Raw genomic sequence first — 25,796 nt, forward strand, 5'->3', positions numbered from 1 at the left:
CATGTTCCATGGGAAATGTACCGTCATCAAAAGCCCTTATTAACATGAGATTGAACAAAGTAACGTAACTAACGCCTAGTAAACTTTACTTTCACGACACTCTTCGAGACCGGAGCGGAATAAGTTGGCCCTGTGGCAGTGCGCATCATGTGATCTTGATCTTAATGGTTTCCCAAAGATGTGGCTTGACTTTGCTGCCCCACCGGTGCTCAAACGCCGCACCACGAAAAAGTGCAATAAATTCAACCATCACTAAGAAACCCCACGATCACGAAGTGACGCCTCGACGAGCCACGACGACGCATCCCGACCTTACCGCGAGACCTACACCCCTATAACTCAAAAAGTCGCACGGATACGCTCGATTCATCATGGCTGCCGCAGTTGCGAACCAGCCCAAGTGAGTCCGCCCGCCCAGCGCTTTTGCTTGTGCTCCGACTGGGGTATTCTATCGATATTCTGACTAACCCCACCATCAAAAAAAGGCACGACTGGGCCGACGACGACGACGTCGAGGAGACCTCCACCGATCTCCCTGAGCCTCAGACCATCGCCAACAAGGATGGAACAAAGACCATCATCACATTCCGCTACGATGACGACGGCCGCAAGGTCAAGACCGTTCGCCGCGTCCGATTCATTACCCACACCGAGACCGTAAACCCCCGCGTCGCCGACCGAAAAACCTGGCCAAAGTTCGGCCTCAGTGCAAAGGATCCCCCAGGCCCTGCCCCCGACACCACCTCTGTCGGTGAGAACATCATCTTCCGACCAAGCGTCAACTGGCGAAAGGCCGAGAAGGACGATACCGCCGACACTGCTACCCAGACCATGAAGGACCAGCTCAAGGACAAGCAGGTCAAGTGTCGTATTTGCAACGGTCAGCATTTCACTGCCCGATGTCCTTACAAGGACACCATGGCGCCCATTGGAGAGAGCGGCGCTGCCGATGTCGCTGCTGGTATGGGAGACGAGCCTTCAGCCGCCGCGGCTGCTGGTGCCAAGAAGGGTTCATATGTTCCCCCTGCCCTGCGTGGCAACGGAAGTGCTGGCGAGAGAATGGGATCCAAGTTTGGCGAGAGGGACGACTTTGCTACACTGCGTGTCACCAACGTGAGTGGCGTCATGATACTTATGTGGCTTACAGTACTGACAGACATTAGGTTTCCGAGATGGCCGAGGAGGCAGAGCTGCGGGATATGTTCGAGCGTTTCGGTCGTGTCACCCGAGTGTTCTTGGCCAAGGACAGAGAGACTGGCATGGCCAAGGGTTTCGCCTTTATCAGCTTTGCGGACCGAGGCGACGCCGTCAAGGCTTGTGCGAAGATGGACGGATTTGGTTTCAAGCATCTCATTCTCCGGGTGGAGTTTGCCAAGAAGGCTCAGTAAAAAGGTGGACGTTGCTGCTGTTTCGATCTTGTGTGCGTTGTTTAGCTAGGGGGAACACATGGTAATGCATTCGTGGTTGATGGGGAAAAACTTTCAACCTCATGATTCAATGAAACCTTCAGGATATGTGTGGTCTGGGATGAGAAAGTGATTGTCTATATTTGATGTATGAGCGGAGATGGCTTCCTTGGTATGGCAGCCAGGCCAATACTTGTTGAGCAAAGACAGCTGTCATACAGGCTGAGTAAGGGGTATAATTGTTAAACAGCTTGTTGGGTCGAGTGTGGTACCAAGGTATACTTAAGGGGCTGGCAAGGGGCAAGACTCATTTGCTGTCTGACTGTGCTTTAGCTTTGTAGAGAAAGACTGAGACTGCTGGTTGCAAGGAAACGGCATGTCTTTATTGGCACGTCTAGCACCTCGGATGATTATATAGTACATATTGAGCGTCTCATAGTCAATCTGAAAAGACATATGAGCCCATCAGCAATGTTCTAGAAGTGCAATAATATGCAGTGCATATATTACCCTGGTTAGTTTGTCATTAAAGGATCTGGTAGAAGACTACCTCTTAGACAGTAACGGTCTTGTCCCACTAAGGAGACCAGATCCTGATGCTCACCAGTTACCAAGGACAAGACCAGCCATCAAGAAGCTCTGGTCACATTGAGAGTGGTCAGAAATATGCAAAGATCAGCTTTGCATTCTATTGTCAAGTAAAGGGGCTTACCCAATAAAGGCTGCGCAAATGAACAGTTACCTTCCAGACATTGGCTGGCGAGTCATTTCTTTTAAGTGAAGAAAATAAGAGACGCTCATATCAGTCATTACAGAAGCTCAGTATTAACTTTTTAGACATTACTGATGGCATGGACCATTTAAACATAACGACATTTGAATCGTACATGTAAACTCTCCTGCATGTATCTGAGTGACACTTTACTTGCTAACCCGATTGCACTCGGCCACATCACATTTACTCAGAAGAGATATGCAGTAGTTACAAAGATCAGCTACCGCCTACACTCCATCGAAGCTTGACAGAATGTTGACACCTAGTAGCCTCTTCAGAATTCCCAGAACTGGAGAGTGTCATGTTAATTGTCCCTTGTGATAGGCAAGAGCACGACGGCAGTCTCTCATGCAAGGCCATCTTGCCAACAACAACGGCCCTTGCAATTCGAACTCGATAGAAATGCAAAGATCAAAAATCGGTTCTCCCATATTACCCGGTTCTTACTCTGGCCTTTCACAGAAGCGAGGGTTAGCTTAGTCGCATGGATCAAGCAAGCAAGCATTGCGGGATATAACTCTCTCTCGCGTATAAAGACAAGCGGCTCTTTCGGGTTGCCTGTATAGGGAACTGCCAAAAAAAAAAAAGGCCACGATAATAGTGACGATTGGCTTCTCCCGTATCTCAACAGAATCGAATCCACTAGCTTCGAGAACAAGGGGCTGTGTGATTCGAGACCCTGAATATCGCAGGGATATGGTGAATGTTTGATGCTTACATGGAGATATTTCCGATTCCAGGTGACGGTCTCGTGCTCAAGAGAAAACGTTTGGAATTTATTGCTCTGCGTTGAACATTCATGGTCTGGGAAATATTCTTATGTAGATTGACTATCCATTGTGCGTCTGTTAGACACACTTTTAGAATGGGTTTATATATTGAGATTGCTCAAAATATTGTACCATTAGAGAAACCATGAAAGTCTGCGCACTAAATAAGCAATAATCAAGCGGCGCCCGCCCAACTAATATCTTTTCTTCTTCTTTTCTTTCGAACTATATCTTTATGTTTCGTGCGACTCAATCGTTCATTTCTGCTTTTTTTCGCTTTTGTATTTAGGACGATGGTCGCTCAGAGACTTTAGAAAACATAGCCTGTGTTACTTGTCTGTCTTGTGTCTGCCTCTTCGCCTTGGATCTTACTCACATGTCACTCAGTTTGTATGCTTCAATGTTTTTGTCAATTAAAGACAAGTAAATAAGCTATCGCTGTAGCCCCTTGCAACACATTTACGACCCTAGAAAGACTCTGATTTTCCATTTTGTTGGGAGAAATCGCCTGGGGTGTTTCTCTATTCCTCTACTTTAATGTGATATTTACATGTGATTCTACCCCACGCTGGTAACAAAGACAAGGGTCTTTTCTATGCCTGCCACGCCTACTGGAGGACAGTCCGAGCTAAAGAAATGAGAGAGGTAACCTTAGGTCCAGCGATAATTGATCAAATGCCACCAAAGATGTCGAGCTCGCTTCCGAAGCCCCCACTACGGGGTGGGGTTTGGCCCGTAGTACCTATCGGGACATGTCCTCCATAACGGCGCCGGTCGCCGGATGCAGACCCATTCTTGTTCGTTGCAGAGCGGCAATTGCAGCGGCCATAGCGGGTAGAGTCGGCGGTAGAGATAGAGACCTATGCACTGTTTTGAATAAGCTGTGACAGAATAGAGTTTATAATCCGATATCCTGACTGCAGTAATTACAGCTACTGCAACCACACACTGCTACAACTCACTGATCAACAGATACTCAAGAAACCCGATGATTCTCATGAGCTCGGTTCTGTCCTGTCCAGGTGGGGGAAGACGATGGAAGCCCAGGTCAAATGGAGCCCCCGCTTCTGGTTATCGCAGTGGGTTTAGCGCTGTTGCCGCCCGTGTAAGACCGTCGCCCCGTTCAAACCTCACTGTAAAAGACCGGGCTCGTGAGTGGTTCTGGTGAATACATATTCTGCTCATATTATAAGGAAGGTGCAGGTTTCGATAGGTGTCACGACAGATTCCATCCATCCATTAGGTGGACGGGCAGGTACTCACTCTAGTCTGGTCTGGTGTATTGTCTTGCTGGCATCTTCCGCTATAAATTGGCTTCTCTCTTCTCGCTATTCCTCTTCGCCAAAGCACGCAATCCTTCCGATGAAACAACACCTCATAAAATACAAACAATCGCTTTAAAAGCTCGCACCAATCATCACACTACAACCTCGTGCATACAGACTACTACGCTGTACTGTTCTGCATGCTCCAACCTTCCCTGTTAATTCTCCCTCCGTCTTCAATTTATGGAGCTGCCACAGCTCCAGACCAGGTCCTAGTTAGCTCAAGCCAGGGACCAAGCAGCTCGCAAACGCCTTAACCAGGTGACCCCGTTCGGACAGTCTAGCCAGTGGCAGTGGAGCAGCCCTGACGTCGTTTCAAGCTTCCCCCATCCCATCCTAACCCAACAGCCGGGTGTTATTGCTACAAGCCCTCTCATTCCCATCTCCTCATCTTTTACTCAAACTAAACCTTTATTCTTTCTTCCCTTGAAACTAAACCTGCCTTTTGTTACAACGATCTCTGGGAATACATACAGCCACTGAAACACTCTACCTGCTGCATCGTCACCAGTCATGAGTACTGCTGCCGATGTGCCAGACACCAGCCCTGGATTGCGACAACGGCAATCTGGGGTTGGTTCTACTGCGCAACAAGATACACAAGCACAACTAAGCCATGATCTTGAGCCATCAGAAACAATAAACTCGTCTGAAAAGTCTAGCAAGACCTATGGTCGCACACCAGACGGTACAGGTATGTAAACCCCGAATTATGGTTAATTTGGTGGTGTGTTGCTCTGGTGCGTCTTTGGCTGACTGTCACATGCTGCAGTCTTTATTGTACCCACAACCCATGATATGGTTTCTCAGCTTTTGGATCCTCGCCAACCCAAGAATCTTTCTGATGCCATTGTCTTGGCAATTCTGGGTCTTCATATTCTAGCTGCTTATTTCCTACCATCTGGATCCAAGCGCACTGTCTTTGCTGTTGTCTTCCTGTTCTGGCGGGCTTGCTACAATATTGGCATTGGTGTACTCCTCCAAATCCAGTCGAATCACCGTCGTCTTGTCACCTGGGCTAAACGCTGGAAACTCTTCGAGCATCCATCAACTGGCAAGAACCCCCGGCCGTGGCTCTACAAACTCCTCAAGACCGAGCTGGAGACAAAGATTACCGAAGACTATGAATTCGAAAAGGCCCCCCTCGAGTACAACACTTGGCTGGTCTTTCGAAGGGTTGTTGATTTGATCCTTATGTGTGATTTTGTGTCCTACTGCTTGTTTGCCATGGTCTGTGGTCATACTCCTGAAGGCGAGAACCCTCTGATCGGCTTCTCCCGCTGGGCTGTTGGCATCAGTCTCATTGGCTTCAATCTTTGGGTGAAACTCGATGCTCACCGTGTCGTGAAAGACTTTGCCTGGTACTGGGGAGACTTTTTCTACCTCATCGACCAAGACTTGACTTTCGATGGTGTTTTCGAAATGGCTCCCCATCCCATGTACTCAATCGGTTACGCCGGCTACTACGGTATCTCCATGATGGCAGCCAGCTACGAGGTTCTCTTCATCTCGATTCTTGCGCACCTGGCCCAATTTGCTTTCCTTGTGATTGTTGAGAACCCTCACATCGAGAAGACGTACAACCCTCCTCCTCCACGCAAGCGAACCGTGTCCGGCAGCCAAATTGATACTATACCCGCTGATACCAGATCGATTGAAGGTGCATTCGACCAACAAACCCTCAAACCCTCCCAAAAGGACGAGCCTGGCCAGGTCCACAACCTTGTTGGTCTAAGTAACCTCGATTTGTTCCGGGTTCCTGACTTTGCCGTTATCGTTATGCCGTTCTATGTAGCCATCCTTACTCTGGCGACGCCCTCAACTGCCGCCTGGCAGGCGGCCTTTGTCTTTCATGCCTTGGTATGGCGCGTATGGTACCACCTTGGATTGGGCCTTATCCTCAACCAGCAGTCCAAGAACAAAATGTGGACTCGTCATTTCCTTAAATTCGGCGAGAGTGCTGGTGAAGCTTGGCGCCAGTGGAAGGGTCTGCATCATATCAGCATGATCATGTGTAATACCGCATTTGTTGCTGCGTGTTGGAAGATGTACTCGCCTCCTGAAGACTGGGCGTACGGCCTGGTTATGCTCAAGCATGTCCTTGGTGCCAGTCTCGTCGCCCTCCAATTGTGGACCGCATTCAGTGTTTATGACTCCCTTGGAGAATTTGGATGGTTCTGTGGCGATTTCTTCTTTGATCACCAGGCCAAGTTGACGTACAAGTCCATCTATCGCTTCCTGAACAACCCTGATCGATTCTTCGGCACAGCTGGTGTATGGGGTGCTGCACTCATCACTTGGAGTCGATCCATCTTCCTTATGGCACTGGTCACGCAGATTTTGACGGTTTTCTACATCTCATACATCGAGCGACCTCACATGCAAAAGATCTATGGACGTGGCCTCCGTCAAGAAGCTGGTCTCACCAAATTCATCAAAAAGTCATTACCCCCTCATGTCAAGGGATGGCAAGAAAGTGTCGACAAGGTTTTGGATGATACAAGCCAGTTCGTCGAGGACTTCCTTGATACCGCTCGACCCAAGTTTGCATCAGGCGTCAAAACCATTGTTAGAGATACTTCAGCTCTTTTCAACATGGCCCCCGCAAGACTCACAATCACAAGAATTACACCCGACTTGGAAGGCTACGACCCGAAGCTTTATTCCCTGTCTGTGAATGGTATGCAGACAACTCATGCACCTATCGTTGAGAAGTACACTGGAAAGGAGAGCTTGACAGGTCGGTTCCCTAAGCCTGTCCGTACCATGGCTTTCGAGTACGGTGCACCTCTTCGTGTCAAGTGGAGAGCCCCTGCCAACCACAGTAAGAAGGATTGGATTGGTCTTTACATGGTTACCGACAATCGTTCAAGAGAGACCACAGAGGTTTCTTCTCTTGGACGATGGGCACCTACGAATGCTGGTTCTTATGATTCTTTGACAGCCGATGTCAGTATTCTGGTTGATGAGCACCCAGTCTCAGCTACTAATGCAACGGATGCCGACCTGGTTGAAGGTGAAGTTATTTTCGAAGGTGACAAATTATGGTGGACACAAGGCGTCTTCGAGTTTCGATACCACCACAACGGCCATCATCATGCTATGGCAATCTCTGAGCCTTTTGAAATCCGGATCAGCAAGTTTGACGAGGAAGATGTTGATCTTGGTGCCAAGGGCTTGTATGAGCAAGCTGTCGAGGCTGCTCTTCTTCCCGTTGTCCAAAACTGCCTAGACCGCGACCCGGATATTGCACCCAACCAGCCCGAAGAGCCTTTTGGCGGACATGTCGAACGTGATACGAAATATGCCAAGAGAATTGTATATGCCATTCGAGAAATGTTTGGTATCGAGTTTGCGCCACCTGTCGTCGCCGCGGATGGAAGTGTCCGCAAACTTGCGTGGAGAGTCTGCAACGCTAAGGAAGTTCTGGTATGTTCAAAATTGATGATAAAGGTATTATATACTGACTGATAGCTTCTAGGCACCCTACAGCATGTCTCTATCGAGAGGAACAACTACACCTGCGCTTCAAGACTTTCCTTCTGAGAAGGCTTGATGTGGGATATACGGAAATTTGGAGTTAAAAGTAGTTTGGAGTTCTTGCGGCGGTGATGATGGTGATAAAATATTGGAGTATGATACCACAGTTGAGGCAGGATACTAAGGGTGGATGTAACTATTGAGACTTATCCATATATAAAATTGAAGCTCGCAATTGTTTAAATTAAAAGTAAAGCGACTATTATCCAAAAGCGGACAGTCCAGCTATGTTGTGTGTTGGTGATGTTGGTTACGACTGTCTAACCAGCCTTGGGGAATTAGAAAAGTTGGCAGCTAAAAACACAGAAGATGAGTCTGATAACATAGTTTCCTCCAGTATACAACAAATAGTTAGATCATTTACTTTTGTATCCTACAATCCAGAGGCATATTTTCCATCGCCTGCATCCTAACCTGTACAGAATGCTATTCTATCAATCACCACGCCTGCATACCATGAAACAATCCATGAAACAAACGACAATGCAAATGCATTTTCAATCAAACCTAAAACCTATTAATTAGTGGCAATAGAACCAACCAGTGATACCGATACGAAAGGCGTCAATTATAGTGCCATCAAAGCCACACACACACCCGTTCCTTACCTAGCGCAAGGCTATGTTGATCAATTGCCGACAACCACAACGAATATCAAATCTCGACTCCGCATCAATCTTTCCATCTGTGTTTTTCTTTCTCACGAATCGATATTGTCAACCCTTTAGCGAGATCAACGTTTGCTAGACTGTTATATCTCGGTAGTCTTGTTCATTCGCGACCCCTGATAGTCAGCCCGCGGCCAGTGCGTTTGAGCTGCGTCAGCTTTCAGCTCTCCTCCATACAAGCAACCGCAGATCGCACCCCCGAAACATTGAACATCAAAGCCAACGAACTTTACCATCACCATGAAACTCCTGGACCATCGGAAACCTAATAAGAATCCCTTCAGGGACAACAGCACTACGTTGCTAATCTCAACACTGCTCCTCGGCGTGCCTCTTACGGTGGTGCTACTTCACTGCGCGTATGAGACGTACTATAAGAAAGGAGCCCACTGGAGCCACAATCATGATATACTTGACCCGGTATCACATGCTCATGACCCGAGTGGGTTGCTGTATGTTGCCTCTTACAGTGGACTTGTCACGACGTTGAACCTTTCGCTTGCCGCGTATCGGGATGCACCCGTCAAACTTGAAACGTTGGCGACGACGGATGGATGTGGTGGAAGTCCGTCGTGGCTCACACTTGATTGGATGAACGGTGTACTCTATTGCACTGATGAGGGGATTAAAGACGGAAAGAATGGGTCGTTGGCATCTTTTACAACGAATGAGAATGGCACTTTGACCCCTTTGACCAAGCTGTCCACGGCACTCGGCCCTGTGAGTGCTATTACTTATGGACAGTGGGACTATGGGTTGGCCGTCGCGCACTAGTATGCATTTCCCCTTTCCAATGTGGTATTGCATCAAGAGACTAACTATGTCTAAGCGGCGGTTCAGCATTCACCGCTTGGGACATTCGAGACCCGGCCAATATTACTTCGGTGCAGATCCAGGAATACGGCCTTCCGAAGCCAGGCCCTGATCCATCGAGACAGGAAGCGTCTCATCCCCACGCTGCAGTTCTCGACCCGACCAAACGGTTCCTTCTTGTTCCAGATCTAGGCGCGGATTTAATCCACGTCTACGGCGTTGATGAGGATGACAGCTTGGCGTTGAGCAAGCTTGATCCTTTGGTTGTCGCTCCTGGGAGCGGACCTCGACATGTGACCTTTGTAGTGAAAGAGACAAAGACGTTCATGTATCTTGTCACCGAATTGGCCAACACCGTCGTTGGATATGAAGTCGTATATGGCGGGAGTTTCATCGTATTCAAAGAAGTGTGGAGCAGTGGTATCCATGGCAAAGGAAAGAGTATCCCCGAAGGTGCCGCTGCTGCTGAGATTGCCGTATCTGTAAGTGAGCACCGGATTTCCAAAGATCGTGATCCTAACAGCTGCGTGTAGCCAGATCGAGAGTATCTTCTCATCTCATCCCGAAATGAGAACACCCTCCAAGCTCCCAATTTTAACAGTGACAACACCACCAGTATAACTTCAGACTCGCTTGTCAGTTTCAGGATTGACGGTGAGACTGGGCATCTGGCTTTGCAACAAGACATCGCATGCGGCGGTAGATCCCCTCGGCATTTTACTATCAACAAGGCCGGCACGTTGGTTGCAGTGGCACTGCAGCACGACAGCCGTGTCGTTATTCTCGAGAGGGATGTCAAAACAGGAATGATTGGCGACTTTGTTGCCTATGCAGAGTTGGAAGGCGAAGTTACCGCCGTGATTTTCTATGAATGATCTGGTTGCTTCGTATCGTCAAACAGGCGTGGTTTCGTCCACCATTGAGTGCTGTCCTACGTCATTTCGGTGACTTCTCATCCGGACATGTCCTTTCGTTCAAGTCATGATGTTGAAAACAAGCCTGCAAGAGGCTTCCATGACGTAGCCCTATCCGCTAACAGCACCCTTTGTTGAAAAAGACAGCCGCGAAATGTCAAGGACTTCTCTCTATGCAGCCAGTTTCAATATCGAGTGCCTTGATATTGTTTCGGATTTACGGCTCTCTGATCCGAAGAGGGATTGGGTTGCAGTGCCAGGGACACTCTGTTCAGTAAGTCTGAACTGAACAGATTGCACTCTTTATTGGCAGTCAGTCATCCCAAGTGCAGTCGATCGTACCATGATGCAGGGGATAATGCGAGGCATGGTGCATTGGTGGCTGTTTGTATCTTGCAGCGGTTTTGGAGGGGCATATGGGATGAAGCACTTGGATGCTCTATCAGCCCTAGACCGTGAACGACCCATGTGGGTTCAGTATTCCAGAGGAGAACAGGGCATCGACCCTTCCGGATGTCCCAAAAGGGACTGTGGGCGCCCTCTTAATCTCGAAGATCGACTTGCATTCTGGGGACAAGGCTCAGGGTGATGATAGCCGGGATGTCAAGACCCTGAAAATGTTGGTGACGGGAAGAATACAATTCCTTGTCAACGCTTGGTTCTAGCGGAGGAGTTGTGGTGGTTTACCGTGTGCTTGAAGCTCAAGTAGTCATCTTATCAAAGTCATAATATGATTATATTTGTTTATTCTGAATGTATCGTCTGCCTCTCTGGCATATGTTTATCAACTTCCTCAGCATCTGGGCATCATGGCTGCCAGTGCCGCATTCCGCTCCCGTTGAGTTGACGCGAGTTTCGATATTAGCCGGAAGATCCATCGAACAACCTTGCTAGCTGTTTACCTTATTTTGGACAAGACGCACCACACCATTAGATTTCCCCGCAGGTTGACAGGCGTCTCGAGGCGGCACCCCAGACCGGAGCAGGCTAAAACCGAACCCCAGGTTGGTCACGGGCTTGGGTTTGGATTGGATTAGGACAGCGAGGCTCCAACAAAGACCACCCCTATTCGGGCCGTTGAATTGAGATGGCTGGGCGCATGAGTGCCTGTCATGATGGGCGAGTCTGCGACTGTCCAAATGTAAGCGGCGCCGTACCGGATTTCAGGATCAAACCTGCGCTCCGTGACAAATAATTGTGTGACGCGAAGTGATCGACTTGATGATTAAAACTCTACTTTGGCTCCAAGAGATGAGAACCAGGGATGGAATGGGAGCCAAGTACTGTACCCTGATGGTTTGAGGGTTACTGTCAACCTACCTACAGTGAATGCTTGAATGGATTTGCAGACCCCATGGTCACGAACGAGAGGTACGGATGGCACCCGAGACAGTTATTTCGCATATTACTCTAGATATGTTCTCGTGGCGATTCTCTCGGCTGGGGTCTAGAACTGCGGTGGTTCTAATTCTGTAAAATCGTGGTAGGGCCGTAATAATTCAGGTTCATTATGCCACCATCTCGAGTACTTGTACTGTGTAGTAAGTACATGCTGTTGGTGAACTGAACTGTAGCAAGGACGGTATAATGGAGAGATAAATGGCGGTACGTCTGAGGGTACGCTGCATGCAGGGTCAAGATATCGTTGTTAGAGGTGCAGGCATAAAACGTGTTGTTTATGAGCAGGACTGCAACTGGGTCGTTGAAAATAAGGTGAACTACTACCTTGGTAGTACCTACCTAAACAGCTAGACTACTAAGGTGGGTAGGTGCCGAATGCATGCCGTCCTTCCATCAGTGCTACTCCCTCCACTCCCAGTTGATGTGATTACAAGGAAAGTGCGACGGGAAGAAAGATGAGACGACACTTCCGCTCTTGCCATACCAATAACAAAAGCTCAGTCCCTGACAAATCCACACGCGAAGCAACGGCACAGTTGACCTAAACCTCACTTTTGGAGACATCAAAATCATTGTGGGTATGTAATTACTTACCGGTTGTGAGATGAAATTGAACCTCATCCTCCACAAATCGCTTCTCCACAAGCAGACTGTGATGTGGACGGGGATCCCACCAATCACTTACAAAAACGACCCCCCCTCCATCTCAGTCTTACCCCTGTCGAGGCGATTAAACGAGAACAACTGGTCCGAACCGTTGAATCAATCCTCTGGGGAATGCATGGCATCGATTCAGGAAGGCAATGAGTTCGTCGTTCGTATCTCGCCCCCTACCTCAGGGCTCACAATGGAGAAAAAAAGGTTCACAGCTTCCCCAGATTCTTCACATCGCTTCGCTAACTCCCCAGATTTAGGAACCATTCGCCTAACGTCCGCCGCCACCACCTGAAGCCGAAGTGGTCCCCCGAGACAATCTCGAACAATCATTTCCGCTCTCCAACTGTCATGTCATGCCCATGTCATTAATGTCTTCTCCAAGTAACTCGGCCGCTGACCGGAGTACTATGTCCATCGGTCAAGTCTCCATCCGCTGCAGAAGTCCCCCGGATGGTCGACTCTAACGTTAGTCCATCCCGCCCGCTTCTCCACCACCCTCTTCCGAGTTCCACCGCCCGACCCAGGGTCTGGGGTTAAGCGCAGGTGCAGCACCACATGGACTCAGACACCCTTGTCCATGTTCTTCCCATACATAACCGTTTGCTCCTCCATTGTCGCCCTCCAAAAAAGAACGCCTCTCTCAACGTTCAGTGACTTGACGGCATTCTAGTCTTTTGTTCTTGAGACTGGCGTTCTTTAATCCTTTGACAGGACAGGCGCAACGCGACTTACAGGGAATTCGTCCATCCATCACCGGTCTAGCTTCGGCATAGCTCTTCTGTTTCAGGTTTCAGCTTTCATCGCATCGTCTGATCTCCGACGCTACCATTGAAACCTCGGTACTGTTTTAGAACATCAACTTTTTAAACAAGTTTCTGGAGTTGTTCGCAGCCATAGCTGCAACTATCCACGCCGCCAGACCTCGGCTGAAGCCTCGATCTTGAGACGATCGCGCTTCATCTTTGACACCAACCTATCATCATGTCCCCATCATCGACAGGCGAATCCGCTCACTCAATCTCAATCAACTCAGCCCGACCATTCACCGTTCCCGCTCGCGACAGCTTCGCACTCGACCTTCCAATGTCGTCACTTGCAACCATGTCGGCCGACGCCTCACTCAAGTCCCCCGTCAGTTACAAAAATCAGCGTACGCCCAGCTTCAGCATGGTCACGTCTCAAAAAGCCCGCCACCTATCGCAATCCTCCGATAATAACAGACCTGACAATATGTCCAACGGTGGACAAAAGGTCTCAAGCGACGAGGGCTCAAACCCACTTAAGAGGAGAAATACAGAAACCGGGGTCGATTATCCCCGCCGCAGGGCTACTATTGCTGTGCGTCACAGCATACTGTTTATTTCTCATCTTTCGTATGCTGACTCTTCCTTAGTGTGAGGTTTGCCGTTCGAGAAAGTCGCGGTGCGATGGAACAAAACCCAAGTGCAAGCTCTGTACGGAGCTTGGCGCTGAATGCATCTACCGAGAACCAGGAATTAAGCTCGACGCTGGTGACAAGCTTATTTTGGAGCGCCTCAATCGCATTGAAAGCCTTCTTCAGATGAGCATGGTAAACACAACAGCAAATGGACTTGGCCTGACTGAAAACTCACCTGGAATGAGTAACGGCACCGGGCTCGATGGCGACAACCTGATCTTGTCAGCCAATGCGGCCACGTTCAGCTCTATCCCTAATGGCGGATTTGGGACTTGGTCGGCGCAACCAGTGGGAACCAACATCTCTACCATGCCCAAAGTCCATACCAATGCCGCCATGCATCTACTGCAATGGCCTCTCATCCGAGATTTAATTTCGCGGCAATGCGATCCTCAGGTTCTGCTACAATTGGAAATGGCGCGAGAACCGCTTCACACTCTTACGAAAACACCATGTGTGGACTTGTCAAATACTCAAGCATATATCGAGGCCTATTTTGAGAGGGTCAACATATGGTACGCCTGCGTGAACCCATATACTTGGAGAAGCCAATACCGGACCGCCTTGTCCAACGGATTCCGAGAGGGGCCAGAGAGTTGTATCGTGCTCCTTGTTCTTGCTCTAGGCCAAGCAAGTCTGCACGGTAGCATATCCAGGATTCTCCCGCACGAAGATCCCCCAGGTCTACAATACTTTACAGCAGCTTGGTCATTGCTTCCGGGATTGATGACTGCCAACAGTGTGGTGGCGGCGCAATGTCATCTCTTGGCTGCAGCGTACCACTTTTACCTCGTACGACCTATGGAGGCATGGAACCTACTTTGCACTACAAGCACCAAACTGCAACTCCTTCTCATGGCTCCTAGTCGCATTCCCAGTCACCAGCGAGAGCTCGTGGAGCGCATTTACTGGAACGCCTTACTCTTCGAAAGCGATCTTCTCGCAGAACTCGACTTGCCCCATTCAGGTGTTGTCCAGTTCGAGGAGCACGTCGGCCTTCCAGGCGGATTCGAAGGAGACGAGTCGGAGCAAGTCGGTCGAGATGAGCTCTGGTACTTCTTGGCGGAGATTGCCCTCCGTCGTTTACTGAACAGAGTCAGCCATCTCATTTACTCCAAGGACTCTATTGCAAATACACAGAGTCTAGACCCAGTTGTCGCGGAACTCGACTACCAATTGAGTCAGTGGTACGAGAGTCTGCCATTGCCACTGCAGTTTCCTTTTACCCGAAACGCCCTTCAGGACCCTGTCCAGACAGTACTTCGCCTCAGATTCTTTGCTTGCCGCACCATCATTTACCGGCCGTACATTCTAGCCGTGCTAGATAACGAGCAGCAGGTTCTGGATCCCGCCGTGCGGGAAAATTGCCACAAATGCTTGGAGGCTTCCCTTCGCCAGTTGGAACATATACACGAACAGTATGTCACCCTTTTTTCTCAACGCGATATCGTACTAACTGGATGCAGCCATGCTGGACATATGCCATATATCTGGCAGGGAGCTTTGTCAATGGTGTCTCAAACCCTGCTTATTATGGGTGCCACCATGTCACCATCACTTCTCAATATATTGCTTACATTGGTGCCAAGTCGTGAGGCGCTAGACCAGATTATCAACGATGTGGTAATGGAAGTCGAACGATACGCGACTCTGGCCCCAAGCTTAAGCCTGGCCTCCGAAATGCTCAAAGAGGCTGAGGTGAGAAGGCGCGCATTTCTCGGCACTCCGTAGGAGCCGAATGGATTGAGTCGCCTCATCGAGTGCTTACAAACGCAATACAAAACAAGGCCTTGCCACGTGCCTGGCAAGCCTCTTTATTCTCCTTCTCCGGCCGGCAAGACCACGGCGTTACTCATCGCAGTTCCTCTACAATCTTGTACGGCTCAACCAATCCAGCGCTGCAATACGACCCAGGGATCTGGGTGACTGTCGCCCCGAGACTCCTTCTGGGGGATAATCCTGGGGTGCAGCGCTGCAAATTATTATTCTATTGGTTGGCATTGATCCTGGTACGGTTCTTCGGACCGTCTGACCGACATTGCCAAACTTGGCTACAGATATCATAGTACTGCTTCAGCATCATTAGTCCCAGAGTCTTGGATTAATGTAATTTAGATCATACAAACAAGCTAGTAGTAAGATCGAGCTGGAAATTCCTTGGAGGATTGGCCTACAGATATCCCACTTCGATTTATCCCCAAGAACATGATGATATATCTTATGATAGCATCTATACCCATTTGTTTAACACTGTACAATATTAAAAGGCATGATTATGAGTAATAAATAAATAAATGAATGAATGAATGAGGAGCCGGAATTCTCTGTTTGTTAGTGCTTAAAATGAGTGTCGAATGATACGTTGTGTAAAGCATTTTCTTTGTTGATGAGATCGGAATATCTGATATGTTTTGCTACTTGCTGTGAGATAAACTTTACATCCGAAGGTTCACATCAGAATGAATTCTTGACATCCCATGATGTAATACATCTGTATAGAAGCTTTATAAATAGGGCTGCATGGCAATAGACTCTGAGCCACGGCTATAGGGATGATGTATCCGTGCTGCATTGTTTGCATGCGGGCAGATTGCGGGGAGAAAGGTCCCTGCAGGATTCAAAGAAGTAAAAACAAAGCTGGACAAGACCACTTAGGATCGGCAGGGTCGCCGTCACCATCACGCCGTTCAATGACCGTATGGGGAGGCCCGTCATGGCTGCCGGACCGGGCCGTGAAGGTGGCCCCACATGGAGTAAATGGCCGACATGGCCCGGCGCAGTACGGACATAACTTAAACCCCACGTTGGACACTATCAAGGCACTGTCGTTTCTAAAGCATGAACAATTTTTTTTTTCTTTTTCGTGAGGGATCCATCACTGCCCGAGTAGTTAAGCGACTAGGATCGACGTCAATGACGAGCTTGTTGTTAGCTTGTTGCTAGCTTCTCGCTTGCTCGACTCGGTCAAGATGATTGTGAACGATGATGGAAGTCTTGCCACGATGATGTTATCTTGATTGACTTTGAGATGTCCAGATGCATGATTACTTGCAGGAATCTAGTGGTACTTGCATTCTACTATGATCAAACCTGTAGGTGTCCTAAAGAGATAGTCTTGTCTCAGTTCCCAGCTTTTCGACTTGTGGCTCCAGCCACGTGACATCACATCACACCGCAAAAACTGATCATCCACGGTTTGTCTTGGAATGATGCCAGCCACCCGTAAAGGAATATCGTTAGACAGGTTTATGCTTGCGTCCTTCTCTCGTTTGTCTTTGAGTTCTCAGCACGCACTCGTATGATCTAAATCCGGCTCGTACGGTGTGTTGTGCTGCCCAAAGAGCCCCATCAAAAGCACGACCCTGTCTCTTCTTCCGTCTCTGTCATAACATAACACAACGCAGGGTCTGAGAGCTCAGTCGCTAATTCAGCAGAAAAAACCACATCGGTCGACAAACCCTGGCCAGTCCGAAACCCACCCACGCGGGGGAGGGGCACTTTGATTCGTTTCTAACTGTCTGATGCGTGAGGAGGAGTACATAAGGTGAGGTGACTTAAACCACGCTTGATACTTGAGTCTGCCGCGCTATCCTGCGGTAACATAGCAAACTGCGGAGGTTGAGAAACGTTACTTAAGGGTTCTATCTTTGGACGTCTCTTTCTCGTCTCACCTGACTTCCGGGACGTCTTGTCTCTATTTTCTCGTCCCTTCTTTGCTTCTTGCCCTGGCTTGCTCTTAGCTTTTAGTGTCTTGACGCCTGGCCAATTTGGATCTCCATCCATCCAGACGTCTCGCGGCCCAACTTGTAAGGCACCATTTAGACACAAACGACACCCACCATCCATTCTCCTCGCCCCAGCTCCCAACTCGGTTTTATTCGCCTCGACTCGACTCGCTCGACGCAACGCTGCAAGCTGCGGTTGCCATGCATGATCAGCCCCCCGACTCCAATCAACTTTGGGGGGTGCAATTGCTCACGCAGCGTGGACTTCGTTGAGTGGCCCGACTGCTCGTCATCCTTTACTTTGACCTGTCCGTGGCATTCCGACATACAAACTAGTCCTCGTTAGGACACCAACTTGAACCAAACGCGCTGCGCTGTGCTGCGTTGTGCTGTGCCGTGGACCAGCGCCCTGTCCCTTTCTGGGTCCTGCAGCAGTGAGCCCTCTTGTAGGAGCTCACAGGCCCCTCTTCGAAAATGAGGCTAGGAGGATACAATCGAGACGTCCCTGATGAAGAGGCCCGACTTCCACTCGTGCGTCGCAGGCCCCTCCGCCCTGAATCTCACGATTGGTATGGCCCAGGTGACGTCGCGCCCTACTACCCAAACCCAATGCCCCATCGGACACGAGTCGACGAACTACAAAGGCCCAACGGAGGTACACCCAGGGGATATTCGAGGAGCATGAGCCTCGATGCATACCCTCCGCCTACAATGCCCATGCCCCCAGCACACCTGATGCGGGCTTCTACAGATGTTTATAAGAAGCGCCCGCAGTTTGAAGTCTACGAGGCCGACGAAGATGATGAGGGTGATGAACGATTTCCGCCCATGAAGCCGCGGGGTAGACAACCCGAACCTGCAAGGCCCCGCCGGCGGGTGACGAGACCGAGGGAACCGACGCCTGAATCGACACCGCCGACGGAGAGTGAGGAGGACAGTGAGAGTGAGAGCGAAAGCGAAGATGATAGCGACGACGAACGTATAGAGGTTGTGGTGGAGGAACATGAGAGGCACAAACGACATCATCGAAATCACCGACGACCCAGCCCAGATGACTACATGAGCTCTCCAGATGAGAAGAGAGTCCCACAAAGGCGAGGCAGGATACCGTCGCCATCCACCTCTGACGATAGAGAAATACGACGATATCGGCATGCGTCTTCTGAGAGAGGGTCGCCAGATCGAAGACCTGCTCTGAGGCGGGAGATTACCGACACACCTAGATACAGTCTTCCAACACGATTCAACAGCGTGCTGGATGCTTCTCGGCCACCCGTGGCTTCTAGGAGGTGAGTCTCTACGGTCAATGGCTGTTATTATATGCTAACAATAAGATTAGAACTGCCAAGGTTGTGGAGTCCCGTGAGATTATCCGTGAAGGCCGTCCTCGGAGGCTAGTAGAGACAGTCGAGGTGTCCAGAGAGTCTTCAAGACGCCCTCCCAGTATAGCGGGTAGCGGGTTTGAAACGTCTAGAAACAGTTCTCGGGATAGACCCCGCATAATGTGAGTGGCCTACGGTCGAATTATCTATTCATGTTCTAACACGAAATTCTAGCCGTGATTGCAAAGGCTGTCTCGATGAGGTCCCTGCCTCGAGATGTCCCAAACTTGAATGCGGTCATCGCATGTGTCACAGCTGTTTGAAGAAGCGTTTTAAGCAGTCAATGACGGACGCTGAGCATATGCCTCCAACATGCTGTACCGATGAGCACATCGATCCGGAGCATGTCGATAAGCTTTTCGATCCCGTCTTCAAAAAGATATGGAATAAGAAATTTGTGGAAGCCTCTTTCAAAAACAGGCTGTATTGCCCGTCACGACGATGTGGAGAGTGGATTCGACCGATCAATATCTACCATGATCGCGATACGAATCGAAAGGCTGCTCGCTGTGATCGATGCAACACAAAGGTTTGTGTGACTTGCAATGGCAGATGGCACTTTGCGGGCAAGTGTCCCCGGGATGATGAAACAGCCAAGTTTCTTGCACAAGCCAGAAGCGAGGGGCGGAAGAGGTGCATCAAATGCGGTGCTACAGCTCAAATTAGAGATGGCGATAACCATGCTTTGTGGTAAGTACAGTCTTGTGCGACTTTCTAGCATGGCCCTAACATATGACAGCCGATGCGGTGCCGAATTTTGCGTCGTTTGTGGAGATAAACCCAAGAGATGCGAATGCCCGTGGTTCGACGCTGACGTCCCCGAGTCTGACCACGAAGAGAAAGCGATTGCACGAAGGGAAAGAAGCGAAATCCAAGTATTCCGTGAAGGCAGCACTACAGAGGAGTCTCGGGGCCCCCGGCGGCCACGAGGAAAGCAGCCACGGCCTCATGTCTACGATGAAGAAATTATGTTACGTCAAGAGGACCGCGAAGATGAACTGGTTCGCAGGCCTCGCTACTATGCCAAAGACGACGAGTATGATATCGTCGGTGCTCCAGAACCACCCACGTCCCATTATATGGAAGAGAGTCCTAAGCGTTTAGGACGCAGAGTAGTTGGCGGCGCCCCTCCTTCTCCAAGCCAAGCAGAATTCGAGAGAGGTTCTCGTGTCGGCAGGGGAGGCTACTACGGAGGACGCATAGACAGGCGAAAGGTAGAGCGACACTCGGAAGATCCGTACGACATGGAACCTCCTGGCATGAGGCCGCCGCCCATGGGAATGCCACCTCCGGTCATGGAGGGAGGATACCGCGGAGGAACGGGACCTCTAATTGTGGAACGAGATCCCAACACTTACGACGACGACGATTCATATTACAGTCACAGCTCGCGTAGTCGAAAGGGCACGCGACGCAGCGACGTACGCAAGTCCTCAGAGCTAGCAGGACTTGCCGGACGCAACTCTGGCATGGGACGAATCGACGTTTGGCGGAAGTTTGTCGAGCCCGGTGATCCGGAGGGTGAATTGGGTCCGGCAGTAGCGGCAGCTTGAGGAGGAGTCTGATGTGTCTATGTGATGAATGACGAGGCAAATGAATGATTTCTTAGATATCTGATCTCTCGTTAAAGATTGTCACAGAGTGTGTTTTTCTTGTATCATAGCCCAGATTGCTTATCCTCTCGTTTCTACGATTCACGTGGGAAGTTGGAGTTTTGCATAACTAGGTAGGTATGGAAGAGGTAGGAAGTAGATAGGGAACAGGGTATTTACTCAAGGCCAACAGAACTCAACGATGGAGAGAAGTCATTCTAGATGGATTGCATGACATGGTTGTTGCATGGTACGATGGTAGGGGTATAAGCATAAGCAAGCAAGCATGAGCATTTAGGGACATATTATATTTGGTGTCATTTGGATATTTTGCATTTTTAACAGATAAATTATGCCTTTATTCAATCTAGTCTTAGTCCTGTGATCCATTTGAATGAAGTCATCAAGAAACTCTCCAACAAGGAACCAACGGAATGGAGTCGGTAGCTTTGTTTCTCGCGATCGTCGGATATTGTGGAATGAAAGCCCAACAGAAACACCCAAGATCCACCGCAACCAGGCAGCTGATCACTAATAAGAATTTACAGTGGCTCACCCCCTAAAAACAGCTCCGAATGGCCCTGGTCCCGTCAAAGGAGTGATGTCGACGGCCCTTCATGATTGGCCTCCCTCGGTTGCCAATGACCCGTTAAGCCAGGAGCGAGATTGGGAACCAGGGCATGAGCTTGCCGTCATTGTACATGTTAGACCCTTTTTCTCTTGTCACTGTCACTCACTCTTTGTAACTCGGCTCCCTCGGTCGAGGCCTCTTTCACTGTCATCTTTATTCGTTGCACTGAAGCTTCTCGTCTTTTACTTCGTTTGGGAACCGAAAGTTTAGTTTAAGCGCAGGACATGGTGACGTCAAGCCTTACCGCCGTCTAAATATACAGCGCCCACCGACTCTCACAACGGGTTGTGCAAGCACGTGCAGTGCGATCTCTACCATTCGAATTAACATCTCGTGTCGCACGCTTATTATTTTACGTTCTCGACTTCGACATAGTTACTGCGCTGCGCCGAGATGCTTCTTCTCCACCAGGTCGGCAGCCTAAAAACAGGCGAAGTCGTCCGCTATACCGTCACATACACTCCTTCGCAGGACCGCATCCTACCGTCCCCCGAGAAGCTCTTCCTCCGCGTGCGCAACACTTCGGCCATCGCTCTCCGCGCCGCTTTCGTACACGGACCGTATACCCTCTGCGCCGCTGCTTACCCCGCTGGCTTCAATCCTAATGAGAAATTCGAATATCCCGAGCGTTATGGCGTCCCAGAATTTGAGCCCATGGTCAAGGCGGGCGGTTCTTGGGAATGCGAACTCGTAGTACCCGTTACTATCCGGCAGAGTGCTGGACTAGGAAGCCATGGTGGTTTTGGAAAAGGGCCGTCTCATGACCATGAAAGCGCTAGCTGGATTGTTGAGGTTTCTTCGCAGATCCTCTTCTCTACATCGGCTGCTGTCGGCTTCGAGGTTGTTCTAGCTCGTGACAAGAAGTCTTTGGGTTTGACCAACGCAAGTCAAGTGATTAATGGGCAGACTCAAGTTTCGCAGCCTGGAAAAATCAGTGACCATCAGCAGGGCGTGGGGGCCAAGGATGGGCACCATCCCGCGCAACCCAAAGGTGTGTTTTCTCGTGCGATACATGTCAAGGTTGAAGATACCGCAGCATTATGGAACACACCCAGACTTCCAGGCTGGGATGATAAAGGCGATCCTGAAAAGCGTAACGGTCCAGACCAACACGTAGAGAGCGTATCCGAAACGAACGACCCCGAAGTCGAGAAGAATGACGATTCAAAACCACAAGAACCAAAACAAAAAAAGAAAAAGGTTCACGTTGTGATTTTAACGCATGGCCTCCACAGCAACCTTGGCGCAGATATGCTGTTCATGAAGGAGAGCATTGATGCAGCTGTCAAGCAAGCCAAGATCGACGCCAAGGCACGGCGGGCCCGGGAGCGAGCCGAGAGGGAACAATCAGAAAACGGTCTTGCCAAATCAGATGCGTACAACACCAAGGATCAGGACAAGGTCGAAGGTGAAGACGATGAATCAGATGACGATGAGGAAGTTATCGTACGGGGTTATTCAGGCAACTCAACAAAGACGGAGCGTGGGATTAAGTATCTCGGAAAGCGGCTCGCTAGATACGTGTTGTCCATGACATACCCAGATCAGCCATTTCTGCCAACAGGAAAGGGAATGGCCGAAGCCGTGTCCCATACGTTTGACAAGCATGATTCTCAGCAAAAAGCAGTACATGCTCACAGTTCTATTCATCTTGGAAAGGACGGTGCACGTTTGCGCAAGGCAGAACGGCCATACAAGATTACAAGTATGAGCTTCATTGCTCATTCTCTTGGTGGATTGGTACAGACTTATGCCATTGCGTATATACAAAAGCATTCGCCACAGTTTTTCGACCTCATCAAGCCTATCAACTTTGTCGCCTTGGCTACACCGTTTCTGGGACTGAGCAACGAGAATCCTCTATACGTCAAGTTTGCTCTAGACTCTGGTCTTGTCGGCAGGACAGGCAAAGACCTCGGTTTGACATGGAGAGCACCAACAATTGCAAGGAGTGGTTGGGGTGCTATTGTGGGAAACTTGGGCGAAACGGCACATAAGAAGGTCTACGGCGATTCACAACCAGAGTCAAAACCGCTCTTGAGGATTCTACCAACAGGGCCTGCGCATACAGCACTGAAGAAGTTTCGCAACCGAACTGTGTATTCCAATGTGGTTAACGATGGTATCGTTCCACTCCGCACAAGCTGTCTACTTTTCCTGGACTGGCAAGGACTCGGACGTGTCGAGAAGGCTCGACGAGATGCTGGTCTGGTCGAAACTGTTGTTGGTTTTGGATGGGCCGAGTTGACGGGCTCAAACCAGGGCAACTCCCGACAGAGACAGCTAATGAACGGAGAACGTTCAGTTGGCCAATCTGGTACATCGTCACCTCAAAATGTCCACGAAAATATGCGCGAGGTTCCACAACCACCCAGCACGGTTATGATGGATGATGACCGGACGAGCTTACGTTCTGTGGCAACTCCATATGGCGATGAGGTGCCGTCCGACTCGGCTGATTCGACAAACAGCGGGCCATTGGCAGGATTCTTCAACCTTTTCAAGAGTAACGAGCCACCCAAACCTCAAAATGTTTCACAAAAGCAAAAGAGAATATTTTCCAACAGCCAAACTCTGAAAGAAGCTACCGATGGCCCGGGAGAAGACTCTGCCGAATCGGCTTCCGCTAAGCAGTCAACGGTCACAACTGGACATGAAGGCGAAGACGAGATGACAGCTCCGCCAAGGACAACTGTCTTCGAGTCAGCTAGTGACCTTCTCAACCCCAAGATGCCCGATGTTGACTATCTTGTTGATCCATCCAAACGACCACGAACTATCTTCCACGATCGTGTCTATCATCCAGCAGACATACCAGGGCCGCCACTGAAGAAGCGCCCCACAACATTGGTCAGAAGGAAGACTGGTCAACGACAGAACTCGATAGGACAGGCCTCAACAAGCAGTGCAGGATCTAATCCTTACCCGTCTATAAACCATGAGGACAGCTCGTTGTCGACCCAAGACTACGATGATACAGCACATACGAATCCGGATAAGGATAATAACGAAGTGATTGACACGGCCAATATGCGTGTTGAAGAAAAGATTGCAAGAGCCTACCATAAAGACTTGTCTTGGAGAAAGGTGCTCGTTAAGGTTGAGCCAGATGCTCACAACAACGTGCTAGTCCGACGCATGTTTGCCAATGCTTATGGATGGCCTGTAGTCAAGCATCTAGTCGATGCTCACTTTAGCGACTCGGCAACCGCTCGCCTTCGCAATGAAGACGAGGACAACCGGGAGCGAGCCCGCAACATGAATGAGCCACCAGACGCGCATGGTGCGGAGCTCAAGAAGAGCCGAGACGATCTCGCAGGTATGACCAGGACAGACAGCGAGTCGCGGGAGGCCCTCGATAAGGTATCGGACCTACCCAAGGCAGCGCCGTCAAAGCGAGACAGTGACGCATCGATGGACCAACGTCCCAAGGCAGAGCGAGCGGATTCAGTCTCGTGGAGCGATCGGGACTGGCACGATAGTGACAATGACAGTGATCTAGACTTTGGTGGAGAAGGACCGGGCCCAACGTCGCCGTCGGCACTGGGTCAGCAGAACAAGGGCAAAGAGGCGCAGGGGTCATCGGCCGGGTGGAACTGGACGGAGAAGATTGTGGGCAAGGGAGCAGCACGAACAAAGAGTCCCGCGCATGAAGGCGGGGAGGAGCTAAAGAGGAATAAGTCTGAGCTTTAAAGATGAAGATTGTAAGACTACAAGTTAGAAAGAGACGGGACGGAATAGAGATGATAGACGGGGCATGTGAAGGCGTTACGGAAGGATATCGTGACACACTACGGGTAGATACAAAGAAAGACCCTGCATGAATTCAGAAAGGAACCCTTATGGGGAAGAACGATGCGAATACGTGGCCACCTAGAGGAACTTTAATCCGTTCAAAGACGAGACGAGTCGCGTTCAACCAATTCCGGAATTTTGAAGAAGCTGTAGGTCTCAGTTTTTGATGGTCTAGTCTCAGGTACGAGGTTTCCAAACAGCTGGAGATGGTGTGACTTGCAGCTGAAAGGTGAGTCAAACAGAGAGTTCGTGCATCTTGTAAAAGATGGAGAAGTGGGCAGGTTTGCGGTTGAGTAAGCTAAGTGAAGGTTCTCCCTGCATAGTGTTGGCTATATAGGGGTTCCGCAACGGATGTTTGTGGTTTGGGGGGTATTGAGATCGAGATCTATGTGAGACAACATGAGAAGCACACTGGATGATGTTTGAATGGAGGCTCTCATGTTATGCAGAGGGTTGATGTGATATGTAACACGAGCTAAATACAGTGTTCTTCTCAGATGCAAAAGGATGAGAAACGTCAAAAAGAGGATATAACAGCGGAATCTAACCGCCTATGTTGGACGAACAGGGAATCGAACCCTGGACCACTCCCAGATTATTCGGATGAATTATGCTAAGGGAGTATTATACCACTAAACCATTCGCCCGACGAATTGTTGAAGAGAACTGTCAAATTTTCGCTCTATGTCGGCGATTTACGAGAATTGGTGATAGCGTCTTTTGTGTGGTGGGGGTTACAGGTAAAGAGTGTGTGGAGAACATGGCTGAGCACCTTAGCAGGTATACCAGTAGGATGAATGCTTGAATCGTGCAGGGTCACATCTCTTGGCTTGGAAAACATGATGATCTCTGGAGATATAAAGTCTATATATATGATAGGAAAAAAGAATATATATCATGTCTTTATATCCAACTGTGTAGCCTCGTGGTGTAATTGAGTCGATAATCAAGTGCTGCACGTGTT

At 49.6% G+C, this 25,796-nt stretch overlaps 9 protein-coding genes and 1 non-coding gene across 10 annotated transcripts; 8 read left to right on the plus strand and 2 right to left on the minus strand.

Moving 5' to 3' along the window:
* The first annotated feature begins 243 nt into the window (after window positions 1-243).
* Window positions 244-1,611, plus strand: FGSG_05065 (uncharacterized protein). The gene is made up of 3 exons (XM_011325248.1): window positions 244-400; window positions 486-1,113; window positions 1,164-1,611. Exons 1-3 carry the CDS (start codon window positions 372-374, stop codon window positions 1,386-1,388), a joined length of 882 nt encoding a protein of 293 aa, XP_011323550.1. The 5' UTR covers window positions 244-371; the 3' UTR covers window positions 1,389-1,611.
* A 3,463-nt stretch (window positions 1,612-5,074) lies between these two features.
* Window positions 5,075-7,964, plus strand: FGSG_05066 (uncharacterized protein; the record flags this gene model as incomplete). The annotated part of the gene is made up of 2 exons (XM_011325249.1): window positions 5,075-7,705; window positions 7,758-7,964. 2 exons carry the CDS (start codon window positions 5,075-5,077, stop codon window positions 7,830-7,832), a joined length of 2,706 nt encoding a protein of 901 aa, XP_011323551.1. The 3' UTR covers window positions 7,833-7,964.
* Window positions 7,965-8,724: 760 nt separating this feature from the next.
* FGSG_05067 (uncharacterized protein) lies at window positions 8,725-10,172 on the plus strand (the record flags this gene model as incomplete). Its single annotated transcript, XM_011325250.1, has 5 exons — window positions 8,725-8,843; window positions 8,955-9,084; window positions 9,229-9,257; window positions 9,314-9,779; window positions 9,831-10,172. 5 exons carry the CDS (start codon window positions 8,725-8,727, stop codon window positions 10,170-10,172), a joined length of 1,086 nt encoding a protein of 361 aa, XP_011323552.1.
* A 1,549-nt stretch (window positions 10,173-11,721) lies between these two features.
* On the plus strand, window positions 11,722-12,419 carry FGSG_12674 (uncharacterized protein; the record flags this gene model as incomplete). Its single annotated transcript, XM_011325251.1, has 5 exons — window positions 11,722-11,752; window positions 11,790-11,816; window positions 11,960-11,972; window positions 12,138-12,190; window positions 12,217-12,419. 5 exons carry the CDS (start codon window positions 11,722-11,724, stop codon window positions 12,417-12,419), a joined length of 327 nt encoding a protein of 108 aa, XP_011323553.1.
* A 1,080-nt stretch (window positions 12,420-13,499) lies between these two features.
* FGSG_05068 (uncharacterized protein) lies at window positions 13,500-15,934 on the plus strand (the record flags this gene model as incomplete). The annotated part of the gene is made up of 3 exons (XM_011325252.1): window positions 13,500-13,607; window positions 13,663-15,125; window positions 15,174-15,934. 3 exons carry the CDS (start codon window positions 13,500-13,502, stop codon window positions 15,436-15,438), a joined length of 1,836 nt encoding a protein of 611 aa, XP_011323554.1. The 3' UTR covers window positions 15,439-15,934.
* Window positions 15,935-17,217: 1,283 nt separating this feature from the next.
* On the minus strand, window positions 17,218-17,553 carry FGSG_12675 (uncharacterized protein; the record flags this gene model as incomplete). The annotated part of the gene is made up of 1 exon (XM_011325253.1): window positions 17,218-17,553. One exon carries the CDS (start codon window positions 17,551-17,553, stop codon window positions 17,218-17,220), a length of 336 nt encoding a protein of 111 aa, XP_011323555.1.
* A 590-nt stretch (window positions 17,554-18,143) lies between these two features.
* FGSG_12676 (uncharacterized protein) lies at window positions 18,144-18,994 on the plus strand (the record flags this gene model as incomplete). Its single annotated transcript, XM_011325254.1, has 3 exons — window positions 18,144-18,721; window positions 18,772-18,844; window positions 18,989-18,994. 3 exons carry the CDS (start codon window positions 18,144-18,146, stop codon window positions 18,992-18,994), a joined length of 657 nt encoding a protein of 218 aa, XP_011323556.1.
* A 103-nt stretch (window positions 18,995-19,097) lies between these two features.
* FGSG_12677 (uncharacterized protein) lies at window positions 19,098-20,367 on the plus strand (the record flags this gene model as incomplete). The annotated part of the gene is made up of 2 exons (XM_011325255.1): window positions 19,098-19,504; window positions 19,554-20,367. The coding sequence occupies 2 exons, from the start codon at window positions 19,098-19,100 to the stop codon at window positions 20,365-20,367; spliced, it is 1,221 nt and encodes a 406-aa protein (XP_011323557.1).
* A 1,063-nt stretch (window positions 20,368-21,430) lies between these two features.
* Window positions 21,431-24,730, plus strand: FGSG_12678 (uncharacterized protein; the record flags this gene model as incomplete). Its single annotated transcript, XM_011325256.1, has 1 exon — window positions 21,431-24,730. One exon carries the CDS (start codon window positions 21,431-21,433, stop codon window positions 24,728-24,730), a length of 3,300 nt encoding a protein of 1,099 aa, XP_011323558.1.
* A 659-nt stretch (window positions 24,731-25,389) lies between these two features.
* Window positions 25,390-25,479, minus strand: FGSG_20633. The gene has a single exon. It is a non-coding gene; the product is annotated as a tRNA-Ala (tRNA).
* Between the last annotated feature and the right edge of the window lie 317 nt (window positions 25,480-25,796).

Source organism: Fusarium graminearum, chromosome 3, assembly GCF_000240135.3.
Source record: "Fusarium graminearum PH-1 chromosome 3, whole genome shotgun sequence".
Classification (NCBI taxonomy): domain Eukaryota; kingdom Fungi; phylum Ascomycota; class Sordariomycetes; order Hypocreales; family Nectriaceae; genus Fusarium; species Fusarium graminearum.